Source organism: Spermophilus citellus (assembly GCF_964194105.1).
Source record: "Spermophilus citellus genome assembly, chromosome: 17".
NCBI lineage: Eukaryota > Metazoa > Chordata > Mammalia > Rodentia > Sciuridae > Spermophilus > Spermophilus citellus.
This window is the reverse complement of record NC_138199.1, coordinates 76,707,877-76,725,115: the sequence shown is the minus strand read 5'-3', so window position 1 is coordinate 76,725,115 and position 17,239 is coordinate 76,707,877. Positions and strand designations below refer to the sequence as shown.

The 17,239-nt window shown below is 56.0% G+C and overlaps 1 protein-coding gene across 1 annotated transcript; it reads left to right on the top strand.

Annotated features, from left to right (window-relative positions):
• The first annotated feature begins 241 nt into the window (after positions 1 to 241).
• On the top strand, positions 242 to 9,705 carry NPTX1 (neuronal pentraxin 1). Its single transcript, XM_081271811.1, has 5 exons — positions 242 to 1,030; positions 1,312 to 1,519; positions 3,437 to 3,681; positions 4,815 to 4,994; positions 5,667 to 9,705. Exons 1-5 carry the CDS (start codon positions 587 to 589, stop codon positions 5,886 to 5,888), a joined length of 1,299 nt encoding a protein of 432 aa, XP_081127937.1. The 5' UTR covers positions 242 to 586; the 3' UTR covers positions 5,889 to 9,705.
• The last annotated feature ends 7,534 nt before the right edge of the window (positions 9,706 to 17,239 follow it).

Here is a 17,239-nt window from a genome sequence, read left to right as displayed (position 1 = left end):
GAAGCGGACTTCGCGGGTGCTCAGTGAAGCCGAGCCAACAGAACCAAGCTCTGTCTCCTGGCTTTGTCGTGGTCTCTCATCCGCCCGGAGTTCCGTCGGAGATTGGGGGACACCACATGTAGCCCATCTTTGAGGCCAGGCCCGCGGCCCGATATCCCACTTGTCCCTGGGCTCTCTCAGCCTTCGGGGAAGCGGCGCTGGCCGGGGCGGGGGCGGGCCGGCGGAGGCGGTGGGAGGGGGCGGCGGCGCGGGGAGGGGCGGGAGAGGGCGCGAGGAAGCAGCCCCAGCCGCGCTCTCGTGCGACCCCCGCCGCGCGGCGGGCCAGGGCCGCAGACAATTAAAGCGGGATTCCTCCCCCGCTGACGTCGGCTGCGCCGAGGCCCCTCCCGCGGCAGCATAAAAGGCGCGAGCTCCGCAGCGCAGGCGGCAGTGGGGGCCGGAGAGCGCGGCGGTGTGGACCGTGCGGCCGAGGAACTCGGCTCTCAGTGCGCGGGCCGCCCAAGGAGCGACAGCCGGAGCCCGGTCCCAGCCGGAGCCGAGCCCCACCCGAGCCGAAACGGGTCCGGCGCTCCAGGTGCCCGCAGCCATGCTGGCCGGCCGCGCCGCGCGCACCTGTGCGCTGCTCGCTCTTTGCCTCCTGGGCAGTGGGGCCCAGGATTTTGGGCCGACGCGCTTCATCTGCACCTCGGTGCCGGTGGACGCCGACATGTGCGGCGCGTCCGTGGCCGCTGGCGGCGCGGAGGAGCTCCGGAGCAATGTGCTGCAGCTTCGCGAGACTGTGCTGCAGCAGAAGGAGACTATCCTTAGCCAGAAGGAGACCATCCGCGAACTGACCACCAAGCTGGGCCGCTGCGAGAGTCAGAGCACACTGGACTCCGGTCCCGGCGAGGCCAGGGCGGGCGGCGGCCGCAAGCAGCCCGGCTCAGGCAAGAACACCATGGGCGACCTGTCCCGGACGCCGGCCGCGGAGACGCTTAGCCAACTCGGGCAAACTTTGCAGTCTCTCAAAACCCGCCTGGAGAACCTCGAGGTCCGTGTGAGCCGCGGTTCCCCCTCCGGGTTTTGTGCCCCCCCTGCCCTCCCCCACTACGTCCCCTACCCGGCCGGCACCCCCCACTCCCGTCTCGGTAGCGAGCTTCTGCCGGGCCGGCGCCTCGCCGAGCCTGCGGGGACCCGCGGGCGGCCACTCGCCGGAGCTCCTCGCCAGGCCGCCCCCGCAGTCGCCCGCAGGGGACAGCGCCGCGGGCCTCTGGCAAGGTCTCCCTTCCTCGTGTAACGGTGTGGTTTTCCCCTGCCCTTGTGCCCCCGCAGCAGTACAGCCGCCTCAATTCCTCCAGCCAGACCAACAGCCTCAAGGATCTGCTGCAGAGCAAGATCGATGACTTAGAGCGGCAGGTGCTATCTCGGGTGAACACATTGGAGGAAGGAAAGGGGGGCCCCAAGAACGACACCGAGGAAAGGGTCAAGATCGAGAGCGCCCTGACCTCCCTGCACCAACGGATCAGCGAGCTGGAGAAAGGTAAGGGCTAAGAGGGGGGCCAGGCTGCCTGCTTGCAGCTCCCTCCAGGGACCGTGTGAGACAGACTCCCTGCACAGCCCAGTTCAGCCCTGTAACCCCGACTTCCTCCACTCCGGAAGCCCCTCCCCAGGTTCTGATCTTCCAGGTTTGTTCCCTAGCTTTGCTGGTACCCTGGGCCGGAGACATCTCCAGGGACAAGAGGCTGAACAGAGGAAGATATTGCATGGTGCACCTGTCCCCATCAAGCTGTACTCACACTCCCGAATTTTTCAAGTCTGATTTGTTTAATCTTCAGTAACTTTGCACAGTAGCTGTGGTTGGCCCAGCCCTCCCTGGTTAAGAAAATCTGGCTCTTGCTGGTCTCTGTCACCAGCAAAGAATGAGGCATTAGCCCACTTGGGCCTTGGGTACATTTCTTCCCAGTTGCCCTGAGCCCCTGGTGTTCTCTCAGGATCACCAGGTTCCCCCTCCCACCCAGAGCCATGCTCCTATCTCCTTTCTGAGTGACCCAAGCTTGGGCATCTTGTTCACTTCAGCAGCTCCCAGGTAGTCAACTCAGGCTGGCCCAAGCACAGCCCCGCACAGATGAGCTCTGCCTTCAAATCGCAGAAATCAAACAAGGTTGTAAAAAGGTGGGGGGGCACCTAGGAGTGGAGCAGGGCCACGTGACCCTGCTTGGACTGCAAACTGTGCCGGATGGATTTAAACAGTGCCATCTTAAGGCACGTTATGTAACTGAAAAACAGATCAGGGGAAAGAGGGACCTCAGGAGGGAGGGGGAGGGAAGGAGGAGAGATGCTGGGAAATTAAACCGTTCTAGAGAGACACCAGGGGCTGGATCTCCCCACTGTGGGCTTGTATGTGGGGGGCACTGTCTTAAAGGGGCCAACCCTGCTCTGCTATCAGATACCTGGCTCAGAGGAGGAGGGGATTGCTGTCCTGTCCAAATGCCTTCCAGAAGTTCCCCTTAGCCTGAGGTACCAGGTCTGGGCTCTGGGGTAGGAGCACAGGTGGGCACCCAGGAGATGGCAGGGTGCTTGTGTTCCTAGGCTCTGATATGAGTACTGGGGGGGGGGGGCTTGGTCAGGAGTCAGTCCCACACCAGGCCCAGCACAATAGCCAATAGCCGTGGTATGTTTGTCTATTGGGGTGAGGGGTTTGGACATTCCCTGGAGACATGGCTGGCAGGTTAGAAGCTGATGGCAGTTTAAAAGGACTGCAAACTGTGCCGGATGGGATGGAAGCTCATGCGAGACTGTGTGGCATCCTCAAAGTAGTCACTCTGCCCCCGCCCCAGGGATGCCGCCCACTCCTGCTGCTCTGCCCTGCCCTGCCCTGCCCTCTCAGCAGGGCTCCAGTCTGAGTCCCTGGAAGAGCCTGGGGGAGGGGACAGTGCTTTCTTCCAAGGGATGAATGGGATTGTGGAAATGGCCCGGGCTGCAGCAGGGGTGGGCCTGGAAGGATGTGTGGCGGAAACCGTGGCCTGATTGTCTCCTTGGGGATTAAGAGACACCGACAGGAGTGGTGAGGGGTTCTGAGCACAGTCACCATCCTGGAATCAGGTCGGCCCCCAAAGGGGCTGTTCTGTGGGGAGCTAGCCTCATTCCTCCTTCCCCTGCAGCCACCTTCTCAGTCAGTTGACAGGATCCCACCGACCTGAAGGCTGGCCATGCCTTTCCCATCCCAAGGGCGGATGCCCACAGCCAGCCTGTGTTCCCCCTCCACCCCACCTCCCCAGGGTGGCACCATGTGGAAGTGAGTGCTAGCCAGGCCTGGAGTGCAGAGACCTTGGGTCAGCTTTTTTACCACCTGGCCCCACGCCCTGTCTGCGTCACAGGGTTTGGTGGGGACCAAACACAATTCAGATGCCAGCTAAGCACTGGGTCAAGGTGTCAGACTGGGTTCTGTCCTCCCCAGGTCAAAAAGATAACCGCCCTGGAGACAAGTTCCAGCTCACATTCCCGCTGCGGACCAACTACATGTACGCTAAGGTGAAGAAGAGCCTGCCTGAGATGTACGCCTTCACCGTGTGCATGTGGCTCAAGTCCAGCGCTGCGCCCGGCGTGGGCACGCCCTTCTCCTATGCTGTGCCCGGCCAGGCCAATGAGCTCGTCCTTATCGAGTGGGGTAACAACCCCATGGAGATCCTCATCAATGACAAGGTACCCAGCTCTGTCAGGTGGCCTGAGATGCTGCTGTGGCCCATCCGTGAGACTGGGGGAGGCAGAAGGTGAAGGACAGAAGTGGGGAGGGGTACCCTCGCCTGCTCTCGGCTCCAGAATAGGGAGAGCTGGAATGTTCCAGACAGAAGCCTCCTGTGTGGGGGTGGGGGAAGGCGATGGGGACATCCATCCTGCTGATGTGATCCTGGCTCCTCCGCTGTTGGGCCTAAGACTGTCTGGGCTTCTCCATATTTGGTGGTCCATAGGTGCCCTGGGTGGGGAATCCAGGTGCTCTGGAGATCCTTTCTTAGTCCACATCTATCCCCACACTTAGCCCCCTACTCTCAGGAGAAGGCCTGTTCCACCTGTTCCCTGTTCCAGGGCAGACCTTTTCCTCTAGTGACCGTTTCCCCATCTTGTCCCCTTCGTTTACCTGGGAATTAGCTGCCAACTTTCAAACCCCTTTATCTTCATGTCCTTCGTGGTAGTAAATGGGTAAAGCTGGGAATCAGATTCTGGCCCCTCATCTTGAAGCTGTGCCCCAGAGAGGGTTGTGCTTTCTGGGCTCCATTTCCCCAAGTGGGAGGCCGGTAAGTTCTGTGGCTGCGCCATCCCCTGCCTGGAGCGGAGAGGGGGAGTGTGAGTCTGTTGCAAGGCTGGTTTTGAAAGCACAGTGTCATCCCCTCATGGCATCCCCCAGGCTCTCTGCAGGGGCCGGCTGGGGTGCAGACCTGAGGACTAACACCCGGAGATGGAGTGAGGGAAGAGAGGAGAGGCCTGGCAGGGGGAGGCAACAGGAAACTGCTAGGGATGTTGCCCTCCCTTGAGGGCTTGTTTTATAGACCTGCTAGGAGGGAGGAGGGCACGTAGGAGTGAGGTGGTGTGTGCCCAGATGCATCTCAGGGCTCCTTGGCAAGGCATTGTGTTTCCTATGGGATTCCCTGACCCACCCATGGGTGGGGCTGATGGATGCTGAAGTTCAGAGGAGAAGGTGCTAGAGGAATTCAGTAAAGACTCTCGGTTTGTATTTTGAAAGTGAAGTGAGGGGAAAAAAAAATCACAGTTGCCCGTGAGATCACTGATTCTGAAAGCTGTCCTCAACCATCACGTGGTGTGCTCCTTCTTCTTCCCAGGTGGCCAAGCTGCCCTTTGTGATCAATGATGGCAAGTGGCACCACATCTGCGTCACCTGGACCACCCGGGACGGGGTCTGGGAAGCCTACCAGGATGGCACCCAGGGCGGCAATGGCGAGAACCTGGCACCCTACCACCCCATCAAGCCGCAGGGCGTGCTGGTGCTGGGCCAGGAGCAGGTACTGGTGGGGGAGGGGAGAGAGCTGCAGCCTGGGGGCGGGGCAGCGCCGTGGGATTTGGAGAAGTCGGAGGGCAGTAGTTGTGCTGGGGTTTGGGGGGCTTCTTCAGGGACCTGGGGCAGGAGCAGCTCTGTACCCAGCCCTCTCAGTGCTGCAGTGGGGCTCTCTTTGGCATGGGGAGGCCATTTCTGCTTCTAACAATGAATAATTTAGTTCCCAAGAAGTGGTTCCTCTCCTCCCTTGGGCACCTGGGAGGGGGGGAAGGGGTGGAGAAGACAGAGCTTCTGTTCCTGGGGGAGTGTAGTCAGCTGGAGTGGCCAAGAGTGTGGTCTGAGTAGGGCCCCAGGACTCTGTTGCCTTCCCCACAGCCCCACTGACCCCTCACTTGCTGGCTGAGGGACAGGATGGGCAGAGTCCAGAGGCCCCCAAGCAGAGATCCCCAACCAAAGCAGAGGGGGTGGCCACCAGACCTTTTCCCGAGCTGCCCTCAGAGATTGACAGATGTGTGGCTGAAGAGTCAGGGCCAGGAAACAGAAGGGTACCAAGGACAGACAGAGCAACCCCAAATAGGAGAGACAGACACCCAGACTCATCCCCCAGGGATAGGCCCCTCCACCTTGTCCCTGATCATCTGGCTGACCCTCAACCTTCATCCCCTGTTCTTCTCCAAAGGACACTCTGGGTGGCGGGTTTGATGCCACACAAGCATTTGTGGGTGAGCTGGCCCATTTCAACATCTGGGACCGCAAGCTGACCCCAGGGGAAGTATACAACCTGGCCACCTGCAGCACCAAGGCCCTCTCTGGCAATGTCATCGCCTGGGCTGAGTCCCACATTGAGATCTTTGGCGGAGCCACCAAGTGGACATTCGAGGCCTGTCGCCAGATCAACTGACAGCTTTCGGCAGGGCTGAGCCCCGGCCCCACACCCACCTACCCTGCTTGTGCAGTGATGATCCATCGTCTCTTCTTTCCCTTTCCCCAGGAATGAATCAAGGCCATGGCCCCTGCACATGCACACGCACACACACATGCGCACACAGCCTGGTTTTGCCCTTCTCATGCACACGAAGCAGTCCCGGCTCTCCTCCATTCCTAAGGAACCCCACTTCTCCCTAGGAGCCCCGACTGTTTCCCAGGCGTGCCCTACTCACAGCGAAAGAGGTGACATCAGCATTCTGGACAGTGCAGAAGTCGGAGAAGGGGTGTGTGTGTGTGTGTGTGTGTGTGTGTGTGTAGCTGGGGAGGACTTTCATTCTAGAATGAATATCTGGTTTCCTCCTTTCCTTGTGGCTTTGGGAAACCTCGTGATGGGTCAGAACTCTGAATTGCCAACTCTGTCCGCTCCTGTGTGCCTTGGGGCTGGTGCCACTTCTCCAGCACACACATCTGTCTTCGTTTGCAGACCTCTTTTGGAGCAGCATAGCTCTCTAGTGATGTAGGAAATGTGTTTTAATGGTTTTCCAAGGCCAGGGGGACCTTTCTACAGAGAGTTTTTACTCCATATTAGAAGTGAATGCTCTCTGAAGGTCGGAGGCTTCTGTCCTGGGGTGGCATCGCCTTCCAGTCCTTCCCTCACCCTGCCTGGTCAGCGTCCCTGCTGTCTCACCTGAGGGCAGTGTGGGCCTGGGGGTCTGGCCTGCATGCCCCCTGGGTGGCTCTACCCCAGGACTGTGCCTCGCTCCTGGGCCTCCCTGCCTCTTTGCATCCTGTGGAGCTGGGACCTGTTACTCCCTTTCAGCCACCCATGCTGTACTGCTTGAGCCCAAGTGGCCCTGAGAGAGGAGTGTCCCATGAGCCCCAAGATTCAGAGGTCTAGTGTTTTGGCCCCCACCTCTGGTAGTTGGAGACAGAGGTTTCAAGTGGTGTCCTCTGGACAAGGAACCCATGTGCTGACAGAGACCCAGCCCCAGAAGGCGACAGAGACTCAACCCAGCCGGTCCATGAGAAGGTCTTCCCCTTGGCACTTCTGACAGCCATACCCCTCCCAGCACCCCAGGCCTGGATAAGCTGGCTCAGGGACCGCTCAGATGGAGCCAGTCCTGGCCAGAGCAGGGCCTGCCACCCCCTCCTCACAGGGCTTAAGCAGCCCCCAATCTGCCACTGGCCTGTGACTCTGAGACCTGACTCACCCAGAACTTCCGGCTTCTTTTCCCCATGAAAAGCAGCACAAGCGTCCCCTTCTAATCCTTCCGAAGAGGGGAGAAAAGTGTGCGTGTATGTGTGTGCACATGTGTGTGCTTGTGTGTGAGTGACCTAGAGCAAACATCCAGGAGGTCGTGCCCAGGATGGGGGAGCCCCTGCTTTGTCCTGCCAGCTGGTGGGCCATCTCCAGGAATCTGACTGGCAAAAGGCGGGTGGGTCTGTCTAGAAGTCCTGCACACCACCTGGCTGGCCTGCAGCTGCAGACGTTCTTCTGAGGAGCAGGCCCTGCCTGCTGTCCCTCCAGGGGCACCTGGCTCCTGCAGCGCAGGCCTGTGTTGTGTCAGAAACCCGTGCATCTGTGTGTCTGTGTTGGTGTCTCTGTCGCTGTGCTCATTGTGTCTGCACGGTACCGGCTGCCATTCCGCACTGCATCACTCTGGCCGAGAGGGTGCGGGTCGGCACCGCCCTGTGTGTTCTTGTTCAACAGTGGCTTTTTTTAGATACTCGTGCTTCCTCAGTGCCCGTCGGGTCGTGGCTTTCTCGGATCTGCAGGGATCTTCTCTGTTTGCATGTTCCTCGGGTGGCGTGTTCCTTGCTCCCTGGTCCGATGTGTGTTCCCTTGCCTGCATGGACTTCTCCGGTTCTGTGTTGTGTGCTGAGTGCCACCCAGTGTTCTTTGACCACCCATGCTACTGAAAATGGCTGGGTAAGCAAGCAGGGGTGTCCGTAGAGGTCAGGAGGGAGGTCAGCGCTCCCCTCTCCTCCCCGCCCCCCAAACACACCAAGAAGCAACTTTAACATGTAGGCTGAGAACGAGCCTGAATGATACCCGTGGTTGGGAGAGAGCAAGAGAGCCTGGAATCACCTTTCCAGAGCAGATGGAGCCCCACCCTCACTCCAGCCGCCTGGGAGCCCCGCATGGGCAAGGCCCAGAGCCGGCTGTGCCAGGTGCCCTCCTGCCAGCACCTTCCACCAGCCCCTGCCCCTGCCAATACCGGACCCCAAACCACCTCTGCCCACAGTGGGCAAGGTGGGAGCTGTCCGTCCAGGACCACAAGCCATCCTCTGCCCTAGCTAGAGAGGGCAGAGCATCCCAACTCACACCTCTGTCCCTCCAGCCTCCCGACGCCTCCCTTCCCTTCCCTTCCCGCTCCCTTGATGCACCCATGGTGCCAGACACGGATATTTAGCTCCCGCCCGGCCCTCACTGGAGTCAGTGCCAAGCCCCTCGACTCCCTCACTGTGTTCACACTTGGCACTTTGCTGGCCCCGAGAAAGGTAGATGACACAGCCGCAAATCCAGTCCACAGTCCCATTGCCTCCTTGATCTGACTGATGTTCCCTCTTGCACTGAATTCTACATGCCTCTCAGGTAAGCCATTTTATAAAATAAGAAGATAAAAAGCACTGTCGGCACAGTGTTTGCTTTTGCCCAGCTGGTGTCCGACAGCTCCCTGGGTGTCCGGGTGGGACCGCTACCGAAGGAGGCCCCCGGGCCCTCGGGGGCTGAGATCCCACTTGAATCGTAAGCCTTCTTGCTTTTGATAACACAGTATTATTTCTCTTACTGTAGAAGAAAAAGTTTATTACCAAACAAGAGTATTTTTATGAAAGAATAGGGCAAACCTATAAATTATCTCAACCTATATCTCCCTGGAAAACACTTTCAGGCTCCACCAAAATGTAGGACTGAAAGCGTGTATTTTGGAAGAAAGAAATACATTTTGTATGCTTTCTTTTCCTTTTGTAGATTCCCAGTTTATTTTCTAAGACTGCAAAAATCACTTTGTCACCAGCCCTGGGACCTGAGACCAAGGGGGTGTCTTGTGGGCAGTGAGGGGAGGGAGTGCAGGCCTGAGGTTCACGGTCATTCCAGTGAGTTCCAAGGCAGGCCACTTGATCTTGAAGGCCTGTTGGGGACGGAGGTCAAAAAAATCGTTAATGGTGGGACCTTTGTCTTGGAGCTTACTGGTCGAATAGAACAAATTGAGGACTTGAATATCAGTTCTAACCTCGATAGAAGCAGCTAGGGTTACATGGTGTCAACATTAAGAGGATCGACTCCTTTGAAAGCCTGTGGCAACTAAAACATGGCTTGAAGCAGTTGTGGTATCATCTCTTAAAACATAGTGTGGAAATTTATTCAAATAACATTGGGAAATGTCTCGCTTCTGTGCACAGTGGACTTAAGTGCAGTGCAATTTGTTAAAAGGGAACAAGTCATTGAGGAGAAAAAAGCCCAATACTGAGAGTCCCAATTTTGTCTTATTTGCCAAAAAAATAAAATAAAAGCTAACCCCCTGAAGTTGATATTGTCATAATGTATATAATGTAAAATATGAAAGAGAATCGATGTATCTTACTTTTTCATTATTTGCTAACCAAAGCTGTACATTTTTCATACAATTTGCAGCCTTTTGGGTATCAAATGGGTCAAAACCATGGGACCTGCCACCTCCCATCAGCAATTCTAGAAATGCACTATTTCTACTGGTATTCTTGCTTTTTTTTTTTTTTTTTCATGCTGAAATGACATGAATTGTTGAGTTTATTTTTACACAGTAAAGAGTGAAGAAAGACTGTGGTCTCCTTGGACTGTATGTTTTCTAGAACTTGTCAATGTCATCAACCTGCCTGGCCACATCCCTGGGCTCTCCTGCAGGGTGCAGGCGACCTTCACCTGTAAGGAACTTGGGTTTGCATTGTACTGTGTCCCTCAACAGCTCCAGAAACCCCTGGGGTTCTGGGGTGGGGGGTCCTCATTTCCCAAGGGCCGCTGACACTGAGGCAGAGAGAGGTGAAGTGATTTCCCAACTTGGGGAGGTCACACTAGCCCTGGGATGAGGAGTCATTCCTGGTTCCGGGCTCCCCAGCAGCCCTGTTCCCTGCTAGGCCTGGGCTTCATGTTCCCAGGCAACCCTGGCCACTCTCCTTTGCCACATCCTGCTGACAGATGCCCCACACCCCCTACTCTGGAGTTCTGGGCCACTTTTCTGCACTCAAATGGAGGGTGTCCCCACATCCACATAACAAAGAGAGTGGGTACCCTGGGGGCCCCCGGGCCTGGGGAAGTCCTTGCTTTCTTGACCAAGCTCTGGATGTGCACAAAGCTTGTGAGCTGCTCCCTTCCAAAGAACACAATGCTGAGGATCTGAGAGCCTGGTGTTAGAGACCCCAGGACACTTACAAGCTGGGGCCAGGGAACATGGAGCCCAACTAGCCTGCCTGCTTGCTTGGTCCCCCGCCACACACACCATACATACACCCTCACACAAGCACAGCAGACAGACTGGGTTGGGTGGGGGGTGTTTTTCTGCCGGATGCCTGGTGTTCCCTGGCCAGGAACTGGGTTTGGTTGGTGGGGTGTAAAGGAGTCCTGTTGCCTGGCAAGGTGGAGGGAGATGTAGCAAGGCAGGCGGGTCCTCCTCCTCACACTCAGGAGCCTGGTTGGCAGAGAGCAGCCCCACTGAGCAGGGGACTCCTGCCCCTTCCCTCCAGGGCCACCATGGTGGGTGGGTGGGTCACACGTGCTGGCTCCAGGAGCTCCTGCTTCCCACTCAGGAAAGGGAACAGCTAGTGAGCTGCTTCACACTTGGGTTTCTAGCCTCCTGAGGGAGCTCATTCCAGACTGGGTATCTTGACTCGCATTAGAAGCAGCTGCTGGGAAGGAAGATGCCAGGCCCTGCAGCTGTGCAGGCTTCCGTGCCTAGGCACAGGGACATGGGCACAGGATTCCAGAGCCTCTTGGATACATACGACCGTTCTCAGCTTCCACACTTGGGGTGATGGGGCTCACTACCTACAGAGACAGTGCACGTTTTCAGACAGACCTGTCAGCAAGCTCTTGCTCACATTTCTACCTTTTCTCTCTTTTACTGTGCTCAGTACACTCAGCTGCAGGGTCCCCCCATTTGTCCACACACATGAAGACAGCGAGTGACCATGCTGCCCCCAGTCATCCAGTCTCATCCAGTCACACCAGGGCAGGGCCAGCCCGTCAGACCTTCGGGTGTCTCTAGCTCTTCTCTGGCAGAAAAGATGCTGCATCTGAGACCTGGAGAAGGTCTGTGTTGGGACAGCCTCGAGGGTCATCTGATCCCACTGCCCCACTTTTCAGAGTACCCAGGCTGCGAGAGCATGTGCAGCCTGTTCAGAGCTGGGCAGCTCGACTGCGCAGGTGCTGGAACTGGGACCCAGGGTTACAGATGCCCAGCTCGGTGCTCTCACCGGGCCTGGCTGAACCACAGGGGCCTCACCCGTCACGGGGGGTTGCCAGGACTTACCTTGCAGGGCTGTGAAAACAGGATGAAGTGTGTGGCCTCCCCTCCCCCGGCCACCAGGACCCCAGATTCCTCTCAGGGCCATCATCACTGATACCCTGCCCCCAACCCGGAATGCTGAAGTCCCAGAGGGGGGAGCATTTCCAGGCTGCCAGGCTGGAAGGTGTGATGGACTTGATGACCTGAGTGACCCACAGGTTCCCTGCTGGAGGGTTGGTGTGCAGCATGGCCAAGTTGGGAGGGGGACGTCAAGAGGAGGGACCTAGTGGGATGTCCTTAGTTCACTGGGGGCATGCCACAGATGACTTCCTGTTTGCTGAGGTGACTTTCTCTCTCACACGGGCCCTCCACGAGGAGGTCCTCACCAAGGGCTAACACTCGGGCTGTCTGATTTTGGACTTTCACTCTCCAAAAATGTCAGCTAACTAAACCTCTTTGCCGTGTTAAGTTAGCCTGCCCCAGATATTTTGTTTTAGTAACAAAACATGAACTATGATGGGGGTCTTCCTGAAGGTGGGCTGTGGGAGAGCCCGGCTGCAGCTCTTGGACTCCAGCATCCCAGGGAATCTGGTCAGTGTCACCTTCTCCAGTTCTCAGCTCCTGGCCAGCTCTCAAGGACTGTTTTCCTCACCACCACTCAGGAGGGCCCCCCAGGGGGCCACAGAGGAGCCTACACCCAGTCCTGGAGTGTCTGGGGTTGGCTGGAAACAGCCCCTGTGGGTGCCAGGGCCTTGCATGTCCTGCTCTGGTTTGTGTCTCCTGCCCCACACAGAGCCTTGCACCCAACACTAAGTCTTCGGTGCTTCCGGAAGCTGGCATACTAGAGATCCCAGACACTTACATTCTGGGGTCGGTAAGCCTGGAGCCCAGTAGCTTTGCTGCCCCACCCCCACCCCCCAATGACATGCTGGGTTAGCAGAAGGAACCATCCGCTCTGGTTTCTTGCTGGCCCTGTCCAGAGATTTCCTGCCGGATGCCTGGTATTCCCTGGCCAGGACTCAGGAGCTGAGCTTGGAGGGGTGTGAAGGAGGGAGGTTGCCTCCCAAGTCAGGCAGGTCCTCCTCCCTCGCAGTCAGCCCTCCCCCACAGAGCAGCCCGGGAGGAGTCCTGACCATAAAGTGGCCAGGGGGCTTGTCCCGGCATCCCCCTCCCGTGCTCAGGTGAGTGCCTGCAGGCTTGACTTCCCCAGGCTCGGGAAGTGTCTCCTCTCCCAGGCTGTCCAGGCCCAGCCCACCTGCTTCGTCCCTGGAAAGGCCACAGACTCCCTCTGCGCCCACTGGTGACACAGTCCCCTCATGTTGGGTATATCGACAAATGTTTCTAAGAGTGGAATTCTCTGGTTGTTGAGGTGCTGGGGGTTGAACTAGGGCCTCAGGCATGTAGGTGCCTGTACCTCTGAGCCACACCCCCAACCCAACAATAGGATTCTTAAGGCCTGGAAATCATTTTGTCCCTTGGTGCCTTCAAGAAGGACACTTGCATTTCCTGAGACTGACCTGGTCACTTGGGGAAGTGGGAAGCAGTTGGCCCCCCACAGCCCTGGCTCAGATAGTCTCCATGGCCCACCAGGCTCTCCCTGGAGTCTATGGCCTGGCCTCCTCAGCCCATGGATGCCAGTAGTGCCGCTCTGCAGAGGTCACCTGACCCTCCCTGGTCAAGCTGTCTCCCACCTTGCACAACAGGAACTCTGGCCCCTGCCTGTCCCACACCAATAGTCAGACTTTTCCACTGCAGACCTTCCACTCAGGGTCTCTGTGGTCCTTCCCAAAATCTTCAGGCCAGACCCCTGCCCTTCCTACCACACACAGTGGTGGCCCAGAAGCTTCTCAGCTACCATTGCAAGTGAGGGGTGCAGACAGGTCCCAGGGTGGGCCCTCCATTCATCAAGCTCCCTCTTGGGAAGGGGACAGGGACTGAGCAGAGGAGGGAGCACAGGAGGGGGCGCAGGAGATGAAATCACCTCTGAGACCTTCACAACACATCCCTCACGCATTCATCTAGCTCCTGAACACCTGCCACAGCAAGCACCTGGGCCAGGTGGCCAGGTGCCCACCTGGGGTTCTGCAAGGCCAAAGAGGAGCTGTCTTTGGAGGCCCAGCTCCGGCACCTGGGCAGCCCCAGTGTGTAGCCAGGGGGAAGCTGGCTGCTGGGGTGGGGAGGCAGGCGTGAGTTTGCGTGCTTATGTGCCTGTAAGACACTGCCAAGGAAGCCGTCTGTCCCCTGTTTGATTTCTGTACTTCTCAATTCAGGCCAAGGTGGGGGGCCATCTGCTCAAGTGGGCACAGAGAAAACATTTTCACTGTGCAGAAAATTGGCTTTGGAGGGGAGGCTGTGTTCAACACAGAAGCAGCCTAGAGCTGTGCAGGCAGACAGAGCCCGGGCTCTGCCTGCAGAGGTGCTGCGCCGGCAAGGCTGGGGCAGGGAGAGGTGCCCTCTGCACACCTCGCCTCTGCTCCCACCCTACCCTCCAAACGGCCTTTGCAAGGGGGCTGCATTTAGGAGCCACTCTGTCTCTTTAATGCTTTTAATGAGATATAATTCACCTATGTAAAGTATACAATTCAACAGCTTTTAGTATAGTATGTAATTTTTTAAAATTGTGGTGAAGATATACAACATAAAATTTGCTATTTCAGGGGCTGGGGTTGTGACTCAGCGGTAGAGTGCTTGCCTAGCACGGGTGAGGCCCTGGGTTCGGTCCTCAGCACTTATTTATTTTTACTTATAAAAATAAATAAGTAAAATAAAGGTATTATGTCCAACTACAACTAAAAAAAAAACCTAAAAAATTGCTATTTCAAATGTACATTTTAAATGTATGTTCTGTGGATTAATCACACTCACAATGTTATGCAATAATCACCACTATCTATCTTCAAAGTGTTTTCATTACTGCAAACTTGGTACGCTTTATGGGAAAAATGCCCATTCTGCCCCCACCCCTCACCCTGGTAACCTCCACTCTCTATGGCTATGAATTCATCTATTCTAGGGATGCCCAGGAAGTGGGATCAAACTCCATTCTTCCTTCTGTCACTTGCCTCCTTGGCTTGGCGTGTTTTCAGGGTTCTTCCATGTGACAGCACGTGTCATTACTTCCTAACATTCATGGTGTGCAAAGAGCACTTCTTACTTACCATTCATTATTTGATGATGGGCACTTGGCATGTTTCCATCTCCTGGCTGGTAAGGACATAAGTGTGTAAGTATTCCCTGCCCCCACTAGGGATTGGGGAATGACCCCAGGGGTCCTGGACCACTGAGCCACATTCTCAGTATTTTTTATTTTTAGTTTTTTGAAACAGAATCTCAATCTCACTGAATTGCCCAGGCTGCCTCGAACTTAGGATCCTCCCGCCTCAGCCTCTTGAGTAGCTGAGATAACTGGTGTGTGCCACTGTGCCCAGCTGCAAGGATCTTTTAATTCTCTGCTTTCGATTCTTTTGGGTATATACTCAGAAGTAGAATTGCTGGATCACACGATGATGCTATGTTTAGCTCTCTGAGGGACTGCCAGACTGTTCCACAGCGGCTGCACCATTTTACACTCCCAGGAACGGTGCACAGGCTTCCAGCTTCTCCACATCCTCACCAACACTTGTTATTTTGGGCTTTTTGACCATAGCTGTACTAAAGGATGTGAGGGTGTACCACGTTGTGGTTTGGACTTGATCCCCTGATGATTGGTCAACTTCTCATAGGCTTATTGGCCCCTTGGATGATTTTCTCTTGAGAAATATCTATTCAAAGTCCTATTGCCCATTTTTTTAAAAAAGAGAGAGAGAGAATTTTAATTTTTTTTTTTTTTTTTTTTTTTTTTTAGTTTTCGGCGGACACAACATCTTTGTTGGTATGTGGTGCTGAGGATCGAACCCAGGCCGCACACATGCCAGGCAAGCGCGCTACCGCTTAAGCCACATCCCCAGCCCCCCTATTGCCCATTTTTTAAATTGAGTTGTTTTGTTGTTGGTGGTGGTGAGTTTGTAGAAGTACTTTACGTATTCTGAAATCTTTACCAGATAGCTAATTTACTAATGTTTTCTCCTGTGGGTTGTCTTTTCATTTTGCTGATAGTGTCCTTAGAGGTACAAAAGCTTCATATATTTATGAGTCCTCTATTTTTTTAAACATCCTCTATTCATTCTTTATTTTTTAATTTATTTTTATGTGGTGCTGAGGATTGAACCCAGGGCCTCACACCTGCTAGGAAGTGCTCTGCCCCTGAGCCCCAGGCCCAGCCCCAGCCCCTGTGTTTTCGTGCACTGCCTGTGCTTTGGGATTCATACCCAAGAAATCATTTACTTGACTAACTCCTACCTGCCTCTGCTCCTGTCCCCATGTGATTTAGTCCCTGCTGCTCTGCCTCATCCCACTGACCTTCCCTTCCAGTGTGAGCCGCGTTGGATGGGTCTGGCAGCTGGGCCTGCCCACCAGGCTATGAACTCAGTGGGCAGAGGCCCTGTCTGTTTTGTTCCTCTTAGAAATCCCTTCTGGCTTGAACATTCTTGGCTCTGGGTTTTGCTCTTCAGAATTCTGGTTCTCGAAGAATCACAGAATGTTAGCACAGATGCAGAAAGGAGGAAAAACAGAAATGCTCCTTGAAACGAGCACTGGCTGCTGTCACACGGGGGACAGTATCACCCCAGGCCAGCCTGTCTCTAGGAAAATACCCCAGTGGTTTTCCTAGGTGCCCCTTGCCTCCAGGGGTCCAGGCTAGAAGGAGACATGAAGGGAAGAGAGTGCTCAACACAGAGGGATCCCTGGCTTCCACAGACCTCCTGGGAGAGGTGAGAGCCCCAAGAACCCAATCAGGGAGGGAACCATGTGGACGGTCACGGACAGAGGGAGATGAGGGTGGGGCTGCTCAGCCACCAAGAGATGCTGCACTGTCCCTGCAAGGCACTGCTACTCCACACGCTAGGAACGCTTGCCACCCAGGACTGTGCTTTGTGCACACGTAGGAGTTGAGGGGAGTCCAGTGAGGACTGCCACCCAGTGTGCAGCCAAAGCTGGGAACACCGAGGGAGGTGGGTGCAGGGCATGTGCCTCCCCCAGCAGGATGCATTCTGCCAGGGGTGGACAGGGCCACACTGTTCCCTGAAGTCATGTCCATCCAGAACCTGTGAGTGGGGCCTCATTTGGAAATAGGGTCTTTGCAGATGTAGTCAAGTTAAGATGAGGTCATATGGGAATCAGGATGGGCCCTAAACGCACTATGACTCAAGTCTCACAAGAAGACACAGAGCAACACAGGATGCATGCCATGTGACCACGAGCCTCTGTGAATCAGGGGCACCCAGGACTGCTAGCTGCTGCCAGAGGCTGAGAGGTCTGGCCCAGACCCTTCTGCAGAGCCTGTAGGAAGGAACAGCCCTGCTGACGTCTTGGTGTTGGACTTCCAGCTTCCAGGACTGAGGGAAAGCACGTTCCCATTGCTGTGAGCCACCTGTCTGTGGCAACCCAGGACACTGATAAGGAGCAAAAGTCCTCCTATTTTAATAGCAAAGGAAAGGGAGGCCCTCAGGCCAAACCACAGGACAAGGCCAGGTGGCTGCCTGGCTGGCTGTGGAGGCCCTGCTCCAGCTGGGGGCTGACTTCTGATGCAAGAAGGAGCCAGACCACTTTGGGCAAGGCAGTAGGTGGTTCTGAACTCTCTAGGGCTCTGGAAACACCAAGCCACTAGTGCCTTGGGTCTGATGGCGGAGAGGAGGCTGCGCTGCTGTCTGGTCAAAACCACGTGTGCATTCTGTCCCACCTGCAACCCGTGTTGGTATTGAGTCCTCTGGCAGGGAGGACAACCCACAGCAGGGAAGCTGACAAA